This window comes from Dermacentor albipictus, chromosome 1 (genome assembly GCF_038994185.2).
Source record: "Dermacentor albipictus isolate Rhodes 1998 colony chromosome 1, USDA_Dalb.pri_finalv2, whole genome shotgun sequence".
Classification (NCBI taxonomy): Eukaryota; Metazoa; Arthropoda; class Arachnida; order Ixodida; family Ixodidae; genus Dermacentor; species Dermacentor albipictus.
This window is the reverse complement of record NC_091821.1, coordinates 435322415-435343365: the sequence shown is the minus strand read 5'-3', so window position 1 is coordinate 435343365 and position 20951 is coordinate 435322415. Positions and strand designations below refer to the sequence as shown.

The window sequence follows — 20951 nt, the reverse complement described above, 5'->3', positions numbered from 1 at the left end:
GTTCTCGTATGACCTGCTCTGTGAAGCTTTATTATATTTTCGTCTCTTTAGTCTGTTATAGCTCTGGCAGTCGATTCTAATAATGCATGCTACCTCCGCCACGTGATATTCTGCCATATATGCTCCACCACCTTTGAAATCACAATCATCATCATCCGAAAAAGAACGACGATAAAGCTCACGCGCCACGTCGGCACGGGGTGCACGTTGCGGCCAGAAGAAGACTGGCTATCGTATCGACAGCTTCGATGGAGAAGGACTCTGCCGAGAAACTCGAGGCACCGGCCTCGGATCCATTGTCACCGACCTACCATCGCCCCCAGCAGGTGGAGCGTCCTCGAGCAGTGCCGGAGCGCACGAAATCGTCGACCGCGAAGGAAGGTACTCACCACGACGTCGCGGAATCTACCACCAATCGCTTGAGCAATGACGTCGGCTTCCTGGAAGCAGCAGAGCAAGGTGAGCACGCAGCTGTCTCCATAGGTCATTTCAATCTTTTCGATGGCTGGCGTAACATGCAGCGGTAGCCCAGCGGCGATAGCATTCCGCTGCTGAGCTACCGCGGGTGCGCTACTTGCCCTAACGGGAGCAAAATGGGAGAATGCGCTCGTGCACTTATATTTAGGTTGTAGGGATAAGTGGTTGGCAACGGGTGCTACGCGTCGGCACACCGCGGTCGGCGCACGTCTGCCCATCAACTGCTACGTGGTACAAGCGCGAGGAGTCAATGGACGGCAACCACCTGTACCCTCGCATAGCATTTATTAAAACTAAACGCTTCGGGTGGGCCAGCTAGCTATAGTTTACATCACCGGGGGTTCCCTTGAAGAGGATAATACGCCAGCTAAAGACAGTCTTCTTACATACCAGCAGAGGATACGGGCTGCCGCGGCGAGGGCCACGGCAAAAACATGTTTCACTAACCACGTGCGATAAAACTGGAGCCGCGGCGTAGTCTTCCACACTCGCGGAGAGACTCGGGCAATCTGCCGATCTCGGCGACAACTCACGTGAGTCAGCCGGTGACGATGATAGCGCTTCCGATCACGTGTGCAACCTGCTTAAACGAGGTTTTCCCCCCTCCTGAAACCTACGAGGTGCATTCGCCCGACGTTTGTCGCGCGGGAGACCGCCATGGGACAAGGATTCCCATATAACTTCCTTAAATGTTCGCATACGGCAGCGAAACCGCGAGAAGGCCCGCGTTTACGAAGTGTCCGGGCAGATGCGATGAGCGACTGCCTCGATAATCGGGACATCGCAAGAGGCAGCGCGTGGGTGACGCGTGGGCGCGATTCACAGCGAACGCCGCAGACAGACCTCCACTCACGCAGCGCTTTCTTTGCATATATGATATCGGTTAACGCGCTCACTGCATGCCATCGGTGAACAGACGACGGCGCGTTACTCTGGCGTCATATCTTAGAGCTCGTCACCGCAGAGCTCTTCTTGCGTGGCACCACTCTTCTGAAGCGAAGCGTTCATTCCCTCTTCTCGGCTCTGTCCGGGCGCTGCAGCCGCTATGGCTTTGCGCACGCGCGCCGCTGGGTTTCTTCCAACACCACCAAGTGGCGCTCGTCCGCGCACATTCCGACTTGCGCCGCTGCGACAACGTTTCACAGTTTATGCGTACGGCACGTGCTGTGCGTGCTTTCCTATCCGACAAAAATGCAGCTGCTGGGCTATGGAGGTCGCATGCTGGGCCGTGATAGTGTAAACACTACAATCGTCCATAGCTTGAAGAAAGTGCTTAAAGCTGGCGTCTCAACAGCGTGCTTGTCATGTATGCAGCAGGCGCACGTAAACGCGGCCGGCAAATTGGCTCCAAAGTGTTCACTCAGCGTCGAGGACACAAAGGCCTGAAGAAGCGTCGCGCGGAACAGGAGCGTCGTAGCTACGCAGCGAAATGTAGTGCAGACTACGAATGTATGCAATGATACATGCAATTATAATAATTAATTGAATTACAACCGCTAATTCAATTAAAGTTTAACACTTCTGCGATGGTGCGATGTACCATGGGAGGCAATCATAATGCTCAAACATCTCAGAAATTATGAACAACGACGCACAACAACGCCTCACGCAAAAGCGTCTCACTGTGTGTTCTGTGGACTACGCAAAAATAAACAACGGTGGTTCACGCAAGGTAACGTTTAACATCAAGTCACTACTCTCATATTTGGACTAAACGCTGAAAAAATTAGATTCGCTGCCAACATCGCCGATAATTACCGTCAATCAAAGCCAACAGCACACAATGTTTCCCTTACATCCACTCCCACAATGCGTGGTATCCTCATATTTCTTTCTTATGCTGCTTTCACCATACCCTCCTCCTCCACTTTCCGCCTCGTAATTCCGCAGCACCCTCTTCCGCCGCTTTCCTCCTCGCGCTGGAGGGTCATTCATCTCCCGCTGCACTCCACGTTCGCTCTTTCTTTCGCGGTACTCGCTCGCTCTTTTACGCCGAGGGACGACGCCGACGCGGAACACGGGAGCTGCAGTCCGAAACGGGGTTAAGTGCTTGAAAACGAGAGCAATGGCGGAGCCTTCCGCACTCGCCGCTGTCTGGCGACCAAAGAGATTCGGGTGATCTCAACGTGAACCCGGCCGGTTAGTCGCCTGGTGGCACTGATAGCGCTTGCGCTCTAAGCCCCTCTATTCTGGATCGAGGGGCTTTACTGCACTCCCGTGCAAACCCGCGTAATTTAGGTTTTCCCCTCACCCGAAAGCTGCGTGGCGCGCCCGCTCGACGTTACCACGCTGGAGGACACCTCGGTACAAGGACTCCTACGAGGTGCACGTTAAAGAACCTCAGGTGGTCGAAATTAATCCAGAGTCACCCCCCCCCCCTTGCTGGGCTTGATAATGGGATCGGGCTTCCGGCACGTAAAACGCCAGAGTTTACTTCTTTAGATGGCGGGCGTGGCTTCCGACCTGCTAAAGTAATGCATGGACCAGTATCGAGAGATGCGGCACTGCTTCGCTCCTTTCATCATCATCATCATCATCATCATCCTGGCTACGCCCATTGCAGGGCAAAGTCCTCTCCCATACTTCTCCACCTATCCCGTTCGTGTGCTAATTGTGGCCATGTTGTCCCTGCAAACTTCTTAATCTAATCTGCCCACCTAACTTTCTGCCGCCCCCTGCTACGCTTCCCTTCTCTTGGAATCCAGTCCGTAACCCTTAATGACCATCGGTTATCTTCCTTCCTCATTACATGCCCTGCCCATGCCCATTTCATTTTCTTGATTTAAACTAAGATGTCATTAACTCGCGTTTGTTCCTTCACCCCATCTGCTCTTTTCTTATCCCTTAACGTTACACCCATCATTCTTTTTCCATAGCTGGTTGCATCGTACTCAATCTAAGTAGAACCCTATTCGCAATCCTTCAGGTTTCTGCCCGTAGGTGAGTGCTGGTAAGACACAGCTGTTGTAGACTTTGCTCTTTTACGATAATGGCAACCTGCTGTTCATGATCTGAGAATGCTTGCCGAACGCACCCCAGCTCATTTTTATTCTTCTGATTATTTCAGTCTAATGATCCGGATCCACGGTCACTACCTGCCCTAAGTAGATGTATTCCCTTACCACTTCTCGTACCTCGCTACCTATCGTAAACTTCTGTTCCGATACTGTTAAACATTACTTTAGTTTTCTGCAGAATAACTTTTAGACCCACCCTTTTGCTTTGCCTCTTCAGGTCAGTGAGCATGCATTGCAATGGGACCCCTGAGTTACTAAGCAAGGCAATATTATCAGCGAATCGGAAGTTAGTAAGGTATTCCCGATTAAAACTTATCGCCAATTTTTCCCAATCCAGGTCTCGGAATACCTCCTGTAGACACGCAGTGAATAGCATTGGAGGGATCGTATCTCCCTGCCTGATGCCCTTCTTTATTGGGATTTTGTTGCTTTATTTATGGAGGACTACGGTGGCTGTGGAGTCGCTATAGATATATTTCAGTATTTTTACATATGGCTTGTCTATACCCTGATTCCGTCCTCACGCGCTCCTTTAACGTCGCGTAAGCATATTTATATATTTATTCAGGATACCTCAGAGGCCCATTGAAGGGCATTGGGTAAGGGGAGTAACAGTTTCTACAGAACAGAAAAAATGTTAGCATAAAATAAAAAGGTAGCAAAGGTTACAAACAGTAGAGTGCAACGTCATCATACAATGTTATCAAAGAGCGTATTCATGATGTGAGGAAAAGTTTTCAGGGTTCGGCATGGGTACGATGTGATCCGGAAGATTGTTCCAATCTGCAATAGCGTGAGGCAATGATGATGAGTTAAATGCCTGCGTTTGACCACGTACGTGCATGAAACTGAACGTGTTGTGAAGACGTCGTTATGCGCCCCCAGCTGCAAGAATTGACAGACGGCGAGGTTAATTGGTATAAATTTACCACTGAAACAGATATATAAAAGCGATCACGCGGCGCTAATGGCTGGAGTGAAATTTCTGCCTTTATTCGGGTAACACCAGAAAGATAGTCGTACTTTGGCGAGATGAATATGGCTGCTCTATGCCGAACTGCTTCCAACATGCTGATCAATCAAGAAAGGGGCTGACAGATGCAATGACAGATGGACTGTATTATAAAGGTTACAAACAGGGATAAGGTCCCTCCGAAAGGCTAGCCAACGTTTCCATAGGAGGACCCATCTTCGTCAAGTGCGTCCTCGTCATCCTCGGCGTGTTAGTGTTAAAGGGCTAGTAGTGTGACGTCACGTGCGGTTGTTATCGGTGGTGGCTGGTTATAAAAGGAGAGACTTCAATGAGAATGAGCGCTGTCGCCTGACGTCTGTAAGCGTGGTTCCTGAGACGAGGGGACAAGAGCGGGAACGTTGGAAGGGGGGGGGCGAAAAGAAAATTAAGAAAAGGACAAAAAACACACCAAGTGGAAAAAAGGAACAAGAAAAGAAAAAGAAGGGCATGGGATGATGTTGGGGAAGCGAGAGGTTAGGGCGCATTCAGGGGTGTCGTTGGCGGCATGTTTCTGTTGCTTTAGACGAGCCGGTCAGGCGGTCAGTGCGCGAGTAACAAAAAAGACCCAAAAACACATCAGTTAAAATAAGGACTTGAGTAGCGTAGCAGCAATGCATCGGGCAATTTTGAAGCGGTTAAGATGGCGACAAGGAGTCTGGAGTGCAATGCATGGGGGTAGCTGGAAGGCAGCGGCATGGTCTTTCTAGAGACGTTAGTCCCAGTAGCTCAACATAGGTGTCGTCACAGCGGTACACAGAAGTGGCGATACCCTGTGTAGCTGAGGCGCCGAAGAAGGTATCCTGATGGCAGGATAGCTTCTTGGCAGTGCAGATCATGCTCGGTGCCTTGAGTCGAGGCACCGAGCATAATATCAGAAGCAGCACGTGATCGAGTAAACTCGATGAAATTCGACACCACTGCTCCGAAAAAAATGAAATTAGGCGAACGTAAAGAAACGATAAAACTTTGCTAACAAAGCATTGTACCTGCAGAAAACGAAACAATAAGCTCTTCAGCACGGAAGCCCTGGGTTTTACTACGATGCTGATCTGCTTGTGCACCAAGTGACAGGCTTATATTAGTGGAGTGCTCGACCGGTTATCACTCGCAGTATCGCCGCCTGTGATGCGAGCTTAATGCTGTCGTTGCCTGACGTCGGTTATTTCGGACTGCCGACTTTCCCCTTGAAACTAAAACCGATAAAAAATATGGCGCTTTCACCCCGAAACAAAATAATAAATAACTCTTTGGACGTTTTCGTTCCGGTCAAAGATAGTTTTTTTTTCTTTTTTTCTTTGTTGTTTTCGTTTTGTTCCGACACACTGGTCTTGACTAACTGTGGGTGATCCTGATATCTCTGCTCAGTCAAGAATATTTCAACTTCAAACAAAGAGCTTTTACTTTTTCTTTATTTTAACTCATACGTTAGCAGAGCAAAGAGGTTTTCACGCCTCGGCCTACTCGCGGCTCCTCTTGGCACTGAACGGACTCTGGCTGCCTGAGCCATGGCCTCCAAGATCACCCCCGAGATCACCCCCGCGCGCGTTTCTCCCCGAGTTGGGGGGGGGGGGCGATTTTGGAGGTCATGCCTAAGCTCTTTTTCAGAGTTGAAGGGCAGATGCACTACTATTGTGTGGTTGGACTTTGTATTGAATTCATAGGCTTTTACATAACAATTCACATCATTTCGACAGGAAGAAATTATATTAGGTAGAAGCTAACACAGAATTCGTTATTTATCTGTCTAATCGGTCACCAAAACTGTTATTTCCTACTGATACAGTGCTATAAACGTTGTCGCAGATATATTTCATGGAGGCGTCTCCACTACAGTTTATGCCAAAGGAAGGGTGATATGACATTACCCCGTGGCTTTAAGATACTAGGCTGAATGCAACGCAAGCTAGGCGCTTTGGGGCGTCCTTCGCATAAGAGCATCTTCTCCGAAGCGCCGCACTCGAATAACGTGTTCCATGTTTCGCTGAAGAGCACCCAATCGAGATCTATCGACCAAAGTGCGGGTGTCTCTGCTACGCGTGTTCACGTATTTTCGGGAATTATATTTAAACCTACGTAATTCTTCTCCTCCTGCCAACAGGAAGCACCGAAGCTGCGAAGGATGTCACCGACAACACCTTCCACACTGACACTTCCTGCAGAGGCGGTGCACACCGGCGACATAAGCCTAAGTCGGGATACACCAGCTGGGGCAGTCGACACTCGCACCGAAGGCGGAGCAGAGAGGGAGGGTCGGTGAAGTCAGTTGAATCTAAAGAACAACCTATTTCGGTGGCTGTCACCAGCCCTGGATCTTCCCTCATCGAGTGCAACGACACCCTTCTCCGCAGTGAAACAAGCGGCGCTATGAGACAAGACGTGTCGGAGACCAGTCGGAAGAAGCCAGCTAAGCCATATCAAGAATGTGCATCATCACATGCTGCTCCCTCCACACACGTGACACGTCCTCAAACGCCGGAACCGCTCTCCGCCCTCGGTAGCCGAGGCAGGAATCTCTCGAAGAAGCGAGCCACCTCCACCTCCATACTGAAGAAGCGAGAGAGGCCAAACAAGTCCGCACCAGCACCTGTTGCTCCTCCTGAGCCTACAGCGCTCACGCCCCGTTTCGGCCAATCAGAGGACGGTAACCCCACGGTTCTCGACGTGTACGCAACTTCAACATACGAGAACGCCATGGGTCCGTCGACGGCGAGTCAAGCAGCGTGGTCTCCGTACACGCTCGGCCAAATGTCACCGACGTCCGACCAAGGTTCACTGGCGTTCAGCCCCATCAGGGGCGCTTCGCCTTTCGTTGTCCGAAGCCCCGTCGACACCCCACCTCAAAGCGTCCTTGCGCGGACCACCACTCGGAAACTGCCTTCGCCAGCGTCTCCAGGGCTGGCGGAAGGCCGTGCACCTTTGACGTCGTCGCAGAAGGCATCATCGACGTCGCCCGTGACCGCGCTGCCGCAGCAGTTCGAGAATTCGCGCGAGTCGTACGCCTCGTCGACTCTCATAACCAAGGGCCCGTCGCCGTTTTCAATGACACCGTCCGGTCATAAGCAGCCTGCGGGTGCACCCATATCGACAGGGTTAGACGTCAGCAGCGCCGCGAATATCCGTGCGACGCAGTCTCTTCACGGCGAGATAGCATCGCCGGTGGACGGCGGCAAGGTTCAGTCGCCTACAGCACACGTGAGTGCATAAGGGGTGCCTTTATGTTGCCCCTTAGTGGCTTGGAGCTTTCCTCTACATATATTACGACTAATAAGAAAAGCACGGCAAAAGTTACCTTTAATTTTGAACGTACGTAGCTATCGCTGCTCTGTATAGATACCTTGAAAACAGTGCTGGCAGGTCATTTTTCCTAATCATAGGCGGCACGAGTGAGTCGTATAGGAGGTGTGTGAAAGGCAATCGGTTTCGAGTTATGCAGGTTTCCCGATTATCTTGTCACTTGCACAAGTATGCACTTAAGATGTCGGAAAACTTCAAAATCGCGGAGTTATAGATTTCATGTGAGATAAATCAGGGCGGGCTTGAAGTGCTTGACACCCACCGCGGTGGCATATAGTGGCCATGGGGGTGAGCTGCGAATGTCGAGGGTGTCGGATCGAATCCCGGCCGCGGCGGCTGCATTTCGATCGGGGCGAAATGCAAAAGCGCCTCTGCCGTGCATTGGCTGAACGGTTAAGAACCCCAGGTGATCAAAATTATTCCGAAATCCCCGATTGCTGCGTGCCTCATAATCAGGCCGTGGTTCTGGTACGTAAAACTGAAGAATACGATTAATCTTGTAGTGCTTAATTTAAAAGCTTGGGGCTGTTGGGAGGGGGCGTAAATAATACCTACTTTACGCCATCGATCAATTTGAACTTTTGCCAGCTTATTGTAAGGTAGATATGTTATTCCAAGCGCTTAACGCTAGGAAAAGTGCTTGAACTGAGGATGGGAGAGCTTTCAAGCGTTTATGTGCAATGGTGTAGCAATCATTGCAGCCAACGAGAAGAATTCGTTACAGCTGAAGACAAGCATGCACGGGCACCTTCATTTTGAAAGAGAATAATAAAGGGCTTCAGAAATTCTGGTCCAAAACATTCACCATATGTCATGTTAAAAATCTTCTCACTAAAAAAATTTAAGTGATACGCCGTGTACTATAATACGAAAAAAACTTCGGCAGAGACACTTAAGATTGCTCTCGTGTGGGAAAGCGAAAGCTTTATATCGTTTGTAGACCTCGGAAAGCCATGAACGCGCTCATATTATACACTCATGACGTGGCGCCACCTCCTCCCAATTGGTTGCGCCATCACCTGCCCAACGTCGCACGCACTAGGCCGCGCCTCAAGTCAACCAGATGGCTGCGACGTGACGTATGCAATGGCGCACCCACTCGGCACAGCTTTAGTTACCCAAACCATGCAGCCACTGTGGCGTCGTGGAAGCTTGCTCGTGTCGTAATCCAGAGGGCCAGGTTATATTCCCACCCAGAACGAAATTTACCTAATCTTCTTTTTAAAGCCATTAATTTACTTTGCGTACAGGGACGGACCTCCCTTTTCTGGCTATTTCTCGTACCATCTTTCGGTCACGCCGACTACGTTGTTTTTACGTTCAATCGGGCATATAATGCTTTCGCACAACAAAGAATTGCGGAAAACACGCAAGCTATTGGAGATGAAGGACCAACAAAAAATAATGAAGGCAATGAAAATAGATAACATCGGCATTGAGAGCTAGAGAAAATCGTTCCTTGCTTCACTGGCCGAACTTCACATGCCTTATGAAAACTTTTGACGGCGTTTTTTATATATCTGGACAAACAATTACCAGCGCAAAGAATGGGACGCGAAGACTGAGACAGGCGAAGCACTGAGACTCAAAAACGAAGACAACACTTTGTTTGTCGTCTGTCTGCACGTCCCGTTCTTATCGCTGTCGCTCGTTTTTTCAGACGTGTAACAACTGGCCCAAGATAAGTACTTCATTGCCGTTTATTTATATGTTTCACAATTTCTGGCAGTTGGCAAACTAGCAGCCTACAGAATCATTTTTTCTAGACATCTGCAAACCTCCTTATAAAATCTAGATTTCCATACCAAAGAGACAGCCTGTAAGAGCTTACATATATTTTTTAACGCGATTTGCAGTCTTAAAGCTTCAACCAGCTTGGGCTACAAGGTATATGCTCGTTGTCGTCAAATTAAGCCGTCATGATCGCTCCATCATTATTTCAGCTTCGTCATTATACTCTCGTTATGCCGTTATGGTCACACCATCGTGGTCATACGGCCGGTCGTCATTTCGTTTTCGTCATGCTATCATCATCACGTTGTCGCACCGTCGTGATAATTTCATAAACGTCATCCTCTTGTCGCGATGCCATCATCGTCAGACAACCATCGTTCGTCGTTCCAACAGCGTGATTCCTTTGTCATTCTATCGCAATTATCCTGTTATCATTCAAATGTGATTAAGCCGCCGATGCTGTGTCGTCGTCGTCATTGCGTCACCGCGATACAATCATCGGTGTGCACTCGTTGTCATGTCAGTGTCTTGATGCGGTAATGGTCGTTCCATAGTCGTAATTCGAGTTTACTGTCGACGTCACGCCGTCGCCTTCAAACACTCGTGGTCAAGCCATTGTCTTCATGCTTTCGGGACTATATCGCCATTGTTTCAAAATTTTTGTCCCGTTGTCCTCATGCCGTAGTATCCATACCGCCTTCGTCGTTCCAATAAAACTTGGTGCTGGGCTAGCTGGTGATGCACTCTTCGTTCAGGCATTCTCCGTTGACGTTGTGACGCGCAAGGGCCGGGACAAGCAAGCCCAAGACCCGCGACGAGGAGCCATGGTTCTCGGAGGCCAAGTGCGGAATCGATGGTAGTTGAGTGAGTGGTGAACAGGTGGGGTGAATCCGGAGAGGACAGTAAAACTGAGTGGTTTTAGAGGACAGCGGCGCGAGCGTGCGAGTGTGCGGGGAGAGAGTGGCGAACGAGAGAACTCGGTGTGTGGTTGTGTGGTGCGGAAGGTTGGCGTTCGGGAAATAAGGCGGTAGTTCGGGACCACGTGTGGCGTGTCGTCGATCGTGACAACGTCATTTCTTCTTTGTAACTACGTCGTCGCTGCGTCGTCGTCATGTCGTCCTGGTGACAGCTGAACTTGGTGAATCGGTGCTGTACCAAATGGGACCGATACAGGAGAGAGTGCATGCCGCATATAGCTGAAGCAATGGAAGACTGAGAATGACCACCACATAAAAAATATAAAGGCATATGCAGCCATAAGATGTGTCACTGCATTGTTGGAATGCTAATCGCATTAAAGTCGACAGTCGTCTTGCGATGGATTCCACCGCAATATTGTTTTTCTATTCAAAGGATTAGTTTGACTCTCCCCTCATGAAGCAGCAGTTATCTGCGAATGCGCCAATGATAGAGTTGTAGACTGCGCGAGCTAAACAAGGAAAATGGATGTCAGAGCTTGCTGCGACTCACAGAGTAGAGGTGGTGGTCCCTGCGGAAAGAGAGACGCAGAGGTAGCAAGTAAAGTCTACTTTGTTCGTAGCAGGTCACGCAAACAAGTTTTCAAAAGAGCACAAGTGAAAGCACTGCCGGCGTCGATATTGCTTCGACAGGCAGAGGAATGGTTTTAGAGAACGGACAATGACATTATGTGATTAATTTGTATAAACGGAACCACACAGTTTTGGATACTTTGAAGAGCACTTGCTTGCGTAGCCATAGAAAGATTCTACAGATAGCCAACTTCAAAATGGAGGCATAGGGGGGGGGGGGGGGGAGTAGTAATTTGTGTATGACGAAATACTTCCATTATAAATGATTTTGATAAGGGGAGGGGGGAAGCGCAAGAGATGAATAGATTTGAACTGAAACAAGCGCGTTACTAGCGTTGTCGGTTCCAGCAGATGCATCCACATCCTAGAGGGGTCGTCTGCAAATAAAGATGGCCAGATAATTCATAGGACGTAAAAGATGGTATATAAATGTTGCTGAGAGGGTGAATAGTTTCACCTGCACTGGTAGATAGTTATAATTTCTTCGATTACACAGTGCACGCATATCCTATGGACACAAATACAAAATTAATTCAGGAACAAGCGTATCGACATACGTGGTGGCTCGAAAAGTGAGTGCAATATTTAGTATTCTGGCCACAGTCGTGGTTCTGAACACATAACGTACTCGCACCCCAGCTGGATATAGCGTATATTTGTCACGGAATATATGCACGAACTATCAACCATTTCCACATGGCAGGAGTGACAGCTCAAAAGATGCACACATTGTTACAGGAACAGCGTTTCTTGTACTGTTAAATAATGATCGTCGCCCACCGCATTTCAGCCCTCATTGATGTTTTTGCAAAGTGAAAAAGCCTTTTGGAATGTACCGCCAATCTTCGGGCGCTGTGACCAAACAGCAGTTTCAATTTCGATTCGGTGTCTTGTTTCAATTCACACATCGGCCACCCTATTACACAACTGTCCCTTCTGTTTTTTATGCTTTTGCTGACAGCTTTCAGGGGCTCGGAGCGGGATGCTGTCTCAAGAGAGCAAGCTGGACCATCCTTTCAAGTATCTAACGAGGACAGAAAGCGTTGGGACGCGGCGTAGGACAACATCCGTACAGTGTAAGTACAACTTTGGCACAAGTACGTCAAGCCGAAGCTGTCATCTTGCCTGCATCATATGCGGGATCATCTGTGAAAAATGTGAACTTATATGCCTATATCATGGGCAAACTACCGCCGCCAAATCAGTGGGGATGAGACGAAGAACGTACCAGTCCAAACCTAATTGAGGATTATCGTTCGTGAGGACTCTTGTGACATGCTCTGGCCGAGCTACGAAGGTGGTGAAAAACAGCGTTACAGTTGTACTACGAGAACCACCAAGACTGGAATTCACGTTCATCATTTGAATCTACTTATGCTAGCAGTAACGCTTTGCTGCTCTTTTCCATTAGCTCTGCAGTGCTGCCAGAGCGCTCCCAAACGATCGCCCGTATATGTCAATAATTTTGTTTGGGCACTCTACAGCGAAATCAGCGCCAGAATACAGCCTGGCGAGAGGCAGCCGCAAACAAGAACACCCGAGATGCGGAAATCTCAAAATGTGCATGCCGCGCATGTTTGGGAATTAAGACCAGAACGCCGAACACTCCCGAGATTCAGCACGGCAAAGCTCGGTATGTAACTCTGGGATTATAACAACGAATAATGGCCTCCTGATAGTTTGGAATGTCCTTTCATTGATTTTCACATCTCTAGCAGCTGGTGTCCGCAATACTCGAGTGATAAATAAAAGACTCGTGGCGAAAATATGCCCCAACTAATACGAAAAAACAAGCAAGCTTTGCCACGGAACTAAAGAATTTCGCGATCGGAGAACTAAGGTACGTGCTTTTCGCAGAAGCCTCACGTAGCGTTCACCTTGAATCGCTTGGTAGCAGGATGTAAACAGAGGCACTTTAACGTGTTGTCGTATTCGTCTGTTTCGTTTATCTTTATAAAACGCAGTGAATATCTGCTTACGCCACACTGCACCTAATGTTCATGAAACGTGTCAATGTCCATTGTACCAGGATGCCGTTAAGGAAAACCCCATGAGGGGAGGGCCAGATATGAAATTTTTTTCACTGCGTGGGGGACGAGCGTTTTATTGCGTATCACAGCTCGAGGCATACTTCGAAAAGCGCCGCACCAATTTGTATAACTGTAGCTTCAACACCGACTCCAATATCTCCGGCACAGGCGTTGGTCCTCAGCGGCTTCAGCTAAAGGTGTTTAGTCGCGCTTTATCTGTGACCATAGACGAGCAAAATGAACGGAATTAACTCAAACTCGCTCACAAGTTATATTTTTGCTTGTGACTCACTCGAATGCATACTCGCCAAATTTCTACTGAGCCGCACTTACTGGAACTCGGACTCAAGAGAATTTCAGTGAGCCGGGCTCACTGGGCCCCAGACTCATGGGTCGGCCTTAGCCTGAGTGAGTCGGAGTGAATCCACTTACTACAGTGTTTGCTGATGCATGTCTGAGGCTGATTCAAATGTAGAAGCTCTCAATGTAACAAAGACGCATTTCTTCGCTGTGGTCGAGAACGAAAACCGAAATACTTCACTTTGACTGCAATAAGCTAAATATTAACCCCATATTCGGATAAGTTCTACTACGAAAGCTCTCTCCGTTATAGGAAATTACAGCGACAGAAGTCTGATTACACGACGACTTCTATAATGTGTGGCGGGCGCCGAACGACCGAGCAGGCATCTTGTTATTGGTCTGGTGTTTTCTGCAATACATTCGTGAGTAGTCACGCATGTGTCAAGGGCTTCCGTTTGTGGGGTAGGGGGAAAAAAGGCATAGATACACATCGCATAGCTCGAATAAGTATGCACGGTCCTTTAGCATCACCAGCTGAACAAACAGAAACCCACATACATATATCGCGAATAACTTTTACGAAGTAATTCGAGAAACATAAGAGACATACTAAAGCACCGTTCTCATTTACCATTAAAGTTGGGCCATTTCAGCTTGTTGGAACTAAATGCGGTCTTCGCTAACATGTAAACGCTAGCGGGTCGAGCCGAGTGACTGTCGAGGCGAGTTCAGTCAACCCGCCCACCAACGCAGGTGAGCTCGTGTCTTCTGGCTGGACGAGCTCGCGTTGAGTACTTGGCAGCAAATCAATGCAAGTCACTTCAAACGCACCAGCGAATGGCACCGTGGATATGACGAGCGTAGAGAACTAGCTCTTAAAATTTCATTTCCCCGTCCAGAGCTGGGGCAAATTATTTACGTTCCATAAGGTACACATTTCGTCTTTCCTTCAGAAACTTCTCGTGAAAGTTGTGCTGGGGATGTGAAATAGATACGGCGAACGACAGATCGCTCTTGATAAAAGGGCAGCTTCAGTGAACAGTGATGCAAGCAGCACCTTGCATAACTGGTTACAATGAGATTGTGTGTCCATTAACTTATTTTAAGAGTACTGATATGCTCAACGAGAACGACCAACACAGTATTCTTGCCAGTCCTTTTTAGCAAATAAGTGTATCTAGTATGAGCTTCTGTTTCTACCGAAAATTCGCTAACATTTCGAGTACTAGAGTTGATGCGGCGCCTTCAATAAATAAGTTGTAGAGCCTATGACAAAATGTTAAGTGATTTCGTTCCATCAGACAGTGTGATTCTGAATTTTCAGGGATGCAAACGAAATGAGCGATATCTAAAAAAAGTTACACGTAACTAGAAGGTCACACAAAACGATATTACAGCTTTCAAAATTGTTTGCGACCAATCAGTGAAGCTGGACGCAAACATGATATGAAGGCAGTTGTCTTGGTTTCCGTTTTCGCAAGATATCTCGTCTGCTGAAGCAACCAAGCTAACAGAGCCTTGAGATATAGCGATAAATTGCGCGTGACATTATTTCTTTATGCTCTGTGTAAGGTTTTGTTGTTGACAGGCTCCCCAAAGACCGAGGAGGTTTTTTGCAGCTCACCGCGGTACATCCTACTGAAGGCTTCGTGTCTCAACTGCTACTTTAAAAGTGTGTAATTATATGGTGTGATATGATCGCTTACTGTTGCAGTAAATCTGCTTTTACAGGTTTAAGCGAACGAGGAACATTCTCGTGGCACCTCGATTTCTCGCGGCCATGCACGAGTTAGCTGAAACCAACTGTACAGTGTCTGTCTATCAGACACTTTAAGCGAATTCATAATGTAACGCGCATCACAATTTTGCCTAAAGTTTTGAACGTACTCATAACACCTTCTTTGCCACAAATCTTTGCTTCCTCTGCGTAGTCGGTGCCACTACTCTTTGGGAGATCACTCAGGCTACCGCGTCTCGGCTGACGGGCAGGCCCGTCACGTGCGTCCTATGCTGCGTCACGGCAATCTTATCGGCCACGATAGTGGCCCTGACGCTGATATTCATCACGCCCCGCATCCGCACGGCGTACATCGAAGAGTGCACGACTGCCGCCTGCAACAGAGCGACGTCTTCCCTCTGGGCTCTGATGGAGGACAGCGTGGATCCGTGTCAGGACTTTTACGGTCACGTGTGCCATCGCTGGGACAACAACACGGGTGGTCGCCTGAGGTACCTCGACCACAGCGTGCAGAAGATCGCGACTCGCGTTAACCAGAGCCTGCACGACGTGGACGAGTTCGCCGGCGCGTCCCACGAAATACGCGGCCTGGCGCAGTTCTACAAGCTCTGCCTCAGATTCGTCAGCTCCCCCGATCGCTACATTTCGCGATCGCAGATCATGCAATCCTTCGGCGCCGAAAAGCGCGATCGGCTGCTGACGCTAACAAACTTCGGCGACATTGTGGCGACACTCATCGACCTGTCCCTTTCTCGAGGTTTGAACACGGTCTTCGGCGTGAAGCTCGTGCGGCGAGCTGGCGCGGCGCAAGTGAACGTGTTCCCGGGCAAGACTCTGGCCGACACGCTCAGCCCCAATTCGGCAGATGCGTGGCGCGGTTACTTAGACAAGCTCATAGTTGAAGTTGCCGCAGCGTACCCGTCCCGAAATTTTGACGTAGACAGCGTACAAAGGACAGACGACACTGTGAGGCAACTGCTGGAATCTCCCGACGTCAATGACAATGCTCGGGATCAGGTCGAGGCGGGTAGCCTGAACTTCCTGGGCGACACCACGAGCGCGAACACGTGGTTTGCAGCTGTCAACTCTCACCTGCCCTCCGACGAACACCTCAGCGGTAAATCAAAAGTCTTGGTTACCAGTTACGGAAACGTGCGCAACGTGCTGCAGTTCCTAAGGAGCCTCGCCGACTACGGAGTGGCCTACCTCTACCTGCACTTGCTGCTCGAGGTGTTCCGCTTCGATTACGTGCGCAGCCTACAAGATCGCAGCCCAGTAGACCAAGTCAGGGAATGTCTGCAGGCGAGCCAAGAAGCCATGTGGTACACGAGGAACATACTCACAACGAATATATTCGGCGGCCACAGCAAAGGAACTGGCGAAAGAGCCCACATTTTACGCCTTGTTGCCGAAGCGGCTTCCAGAGGGGTCACCCAGTGGCTGAATTGGATGGGAGAGGCGACGCATCGCCAAGCGCACAAGACGTTTTCGACTGTGTCGCTTCACGTTCACGAATGGCATGCCTGGGACGCCACAGGCACCGCCATCGGCGAGCGCGCAGAGGCGCTGGCGTCGGGCGCACGAACCGTCGACTTTCCATCCGTCTACGTGCGCCTGAAGGAAGAGCAGAATCGTGCCTTCCTCAACAACACCCGTGCTGAGAGCGACGCCGACGACACGCTGCACGTCTTGGACAGAGGCGTCCTATATGATGCGGGAGCCAACCAAGCGATAGTACCTCCTGCCCTGCGCGTTGAACCAGTGCTATATACGGATGACGTTCCTTTCGCCTTTTCTGCCGGCACCCTCGGAACCCTCATAGCCGCAGAGCTCTACCGCGCAGCTATCCCACATCCAGGATCACCTATGTGGAATCTGCAGCAGCAAGCTGTCATGGCCAAATTTCAAGATTGCGCAGAAAAGCTGGCTGTTGATGCGCTCAACATTTCGCTTGTGGCGTTAGGTGACGGGCGCCTTGACGGCCGGGGTCTTCCCTCGCATATCTTTTGGATGCTTGCGGCAAGGACAGCCTACGAAACGCTGCGTTTAGCTACTTTTAGCTTCAAACGTGCAAGTAACTGGCCCAGTTATTGGAAGAAATGGCAGAGAACTTTCTTCAGGCGTTTCTGCCTCCTTTCTTGCGGCTCTGTTGAAGAAGACAGCGGGAGACCAGGTGTTACGTTAAAGGTTCTGTGCCTTCTGACCGTTGCCAGTATGCCGGAGTTTTCGGAGGCCTTCGACTGCCGGAATCATAGCACGGCTCTTAAGTATACTACTTGTATATTTAACTAAGAACTGCTATGATACTGAGAACAATGCATGTCATTTTTCATTATTATTCTTGAAGTTTATACTTTGGCGACAAACTAATGTACATCTGTATTTCTTTGTTGCTCTTATACAGTACCCTAATTTCTTTACATTTTCAAAATGATCTCTATGAATGACGTGTAACGGGCGCTTGTTATGCTACTCGCACTAATTTTGTTGAGTGAATGTGTAGTCCGATCTCATTGTTGAGTGACAGGTCCCGTGAAGGTGATCAGATTTCAACTGAAGACGTCGTTGTGCAGTTGTGTAAAAAGGAACTGTGAGCACATGAAAAAAAAAAACGGTGCACTTGTTTGTTAAAATTACGTTCGCAAGAGCAAGTCATGTGTACCTGTTATGCATCGCTTAATGTACTCTGCTAACTCGGTCTGCTTGAGACATTCTTCGCCATATGCACAAATCTGGGTCTCTAAAATCGATGTGATGATCGATGCGATTGAAAAGCATTGCAGCGGATATCACGAGACATGTTCAGGGTGTTCTTGGCTTGTGGTGTTACATAGGGACGCATGTTTTGAATTTGTTGTGATTAGTGTACCTCGTAGCCTGTTGGATTACTGTTATTTGTAACGCGGCGTGGGTACTGAATGGACCGCGGCACATCCAAGAACTCGTACCGAATTTGGTAGTCGGCGTAACCACAATGTACAGGAAAGGACTCGTTGCTTGATGGGCTTCTAGGAAACTGAAAATTGAGAAAGAAAGAAGAGCCGGCGTAGCTATGTTTGCGCGTTCAGTGCCAAGCATGCGACGACAAAAAAAAAAAAGACCTCTCGGCAGAAGCTGGGGAAGACACGAATTGGCGACAACCGCCGGTATATCGTTCGTGTAGTGAAAGCTCCTTCGTCCTCTACATTAGAGGCTGCACATCGTTTTTCTGCGATAAATATCTTTCGACATATTTGTACTCTTGTCACAATAATTGAGAGAGGTGTGCGCATAAGAGTCAGCATGCTTGTAATGAAGCCTTTATTTGCTTACCCGCTGTCATTCCTTTACGAGGTATGGTGCACCGGAGGACCTTTTCTTGCAAAAGGAGCAGAGTTGCGCTTTTCCTTTCAATGCGTTGTTAGCGCTTGTGTAAGCTGAATTACATGGTTTAAAAAGTAACAACGCACTGTGGCGAAGCCGCAATTGAAACTCGGCTAAGCAACGCGTTGGCGCTGGCCGCGCCACGACCACGCCTCATAACACATCGCTAGCTAACAAGTGTTCGGACAACTGCTCCAACAATTAGCCCAATTTCCATATATTTTTTTGTCACATTCCAAGTTTTTTTTTCTTACTGGTTTCATTGGTATGCAACTTTTTGTGGCAATGAACGTAAATCTTCGGAGGCAAAGCGCGTACAAGTGTGCTCCTGGAAAAGGTGCACATTCAGATTCGCTTTATTTTGACCATTTACTCATGCCTTTTGCCTACAAGCAACATAACAGAATTTCTTTTTTCTTGCGGAGTTTTAGTATTGCGCACAACATTTCTGGCTAAATGCTTTCAGCCAACACTGAATGACATGCAGCAAGCGTCATTTGTTGCTTTAGAGGTGGAACACAGGATGAGGAGAAATATATTCGGAAAGCGACTTAATTTGTTTTGAAAGCGCGTGCAGAACAGAGACCGGTGCCACATCTACGGCCTCAGAGGTCTCACACACGGGATGTAAACGAAATTAAATGCATACCATGAGTCACATATGACGAAACATGCTTGTACAGATTCCAAACGAAGTGTTAGATCTGTGCCTGGTGTTTCCCCATATTGCTACAAAAGTTTCCTCTAAATGTTTATTATTTTTACTGTTATTACTATTATTATTACCCACCGTGGTTCCTCAGTGGCTATCTTGTTGGGCTGCTGAGCACGAGGTCGCGGGATCGAATCTCGGCCACGGCGGCTCCATTTCAATGCGGGCGAAATGCGAAAACACCCGTGTGCTTAGATTAAGGTGCACGTTAAGGAAACCCCGGTGGTCGAAATTTTCGGAGACCTCCACTACAACGTGCCTCATAATCAGAAAGTGGTTTTGACACGTAAAACCCTATAATTTTGTTGTTGTTGTTGTTGTTGTTATTATTATTATTATTATTATTATTATTATTATTATTATTTGAATATGATTATTCTCTGTGTTTTGCATCGCGGACGCTGATGAGCTTACCCGAGTCTTTTACTTCGATGACGGCTTGTTACATCAAACTGCTGCCTCTTAGAAAAAAAAAACCTCGGCAGCGAGGGAGCCGCGGGTCATCACATCGTCAAATGGTTTCCAGCCCACATGGGGGCCGACGTGCACCCCGACTTTCCCAACGCCAACGAGCTGGCGCTCGGACGCGCGCGAGGACTCACGCACCGCGGCGATCGTGGCGAGCGAAGTGGCGGGGAGGGAGGGGAGCACCGAGACCCGCTGCTCAGCTTCAACGAAATAACAACGCACTATCAGCTGTCGAGGAGAACCTTCCCGCTGCCCCACGCTAAACTCACTAGACCACAGTCATCGATATTCAGAATGCTTCAGACAGAGTCGTTCCCCTCGAGAGGCAGACTGAGCCGTTATTCACCAGAAGCAGAGCCGCAATGTCCGGATTGTGGCGCATCGTACTGCTCGCTAGCGCACGTGCTCTGGCAATGCTCCGCGTTAAGCGGCACCGTGTTCACTAAAGAAGAAGACTGGGTGGACGCCCTGCGAAGCGACGACCACCAGACCCAGCCCCGGGCCGTCCAGAGGGCTCACGAAAGGGTGGAGGCTCACGGGCTTCCCGTCCCAACGTGGGTGCGGCACGCGACCACTGTCGACCGCTAAACCAAGAACGGGTGGGGAGGGGTTCCTCAGGACCCAATAAAGTTATTTCCTCCTCCTTTCTACACTAATAGCCTGACTACAGTCTCGTCCAGAATCGACTTCGTTGGTAGCGGTGGTGTTGCCTGATGGTGCAGCGCTGTGACTAGATGATGACAGTCCTGTACTTCTGTATCCTTGATAACGCAGTGTTTTCCTGCTCGGATCGCTTGTACCTGAACGCCAACTTGAAGGTCCCCGAGAGGTGGTACAGAAGGGCGCGCGCCATAAATTCCGAGTCGAGCAGACCACACTTTAGCCTTCTTAAGCTTCGATCCTCCTGGAAAAGCTGTTTTATTTCGTTCAATCGTTGCGGACTACGACGCAAGCTCGGCTTTTAAAACCTCAGTGAGAAATTTCTGTAACTGTCATCTTCACCATCATCATTATCAGCCTATTTTTATGTCCACTGCAGAACGAAGGTCTCTCCCTAGGGGCCCACCCTTGCTGAAGAGAAGTTTCAAGTCGCCAGTGCCAAGAAGATGAAGACGACGGAGACCTCGTAACCGCGAAACTCTTGAAAGACTCAATAAAAGTTTTCACTCACTCACTCCCTGCGATCTCCAATTACCCCTGTCTTGCGCTAGCTGATTCCTATTTGCGCCTGTAAATTTCTTAATTTCATCACC

The 20951-nt window shown here is 48.9% G+C and overlaps 1 protein-coding gene across 1 annotated transcript; it reads left to right on the top strand.

Moving 5' to 3' along the window:
- The first annotated feature begins 198 nt into the window (after positions 1–198).
- LOC135908120 (uncharacterized) lies at positions 199–20726 on the top strand. Its single transcript, XM_065439876.1, has 4 exons — positions 199–459; positions 6605–7698; positions 12046–12160; positions 15349–20726. Exons 1-4 carry the CDS (start codon positions 249–251, stop codon positions 17445–17447), a joined length of 3519 nt encoding a protein of 1172 aa, XP_065295948.1. The 5' UTR covers positions 199–248; the 3' UTR covers positions 17448–20726.
- The last annotated feature ends 225 nt before the right edge of the window (positions 20727–20951 follow it).

Coding starts and splice junctions, on each gene's coding strand:
- LOC135908120 (XM_065439876.1), top strand. CDS start 249: ATGGAGAAGGACTCTGCCGAGAAACTCGAGGCACCGGCCTCGGATCCA. Junction 460..6,604: donor CCTGGAAGCAGCAGAGCAAG/GTGAGCACGCAG, acceptor TCCTGCCAACAG/GAAGCACCGAAGCTGCGAAG. Junction 12,161..15,348: donor TAGGACAACATCCGTACAGT/GTAAGTACAACT, acceptor TCCTCTGCGTAG/TCGGTGCCACTACTCTTTGG.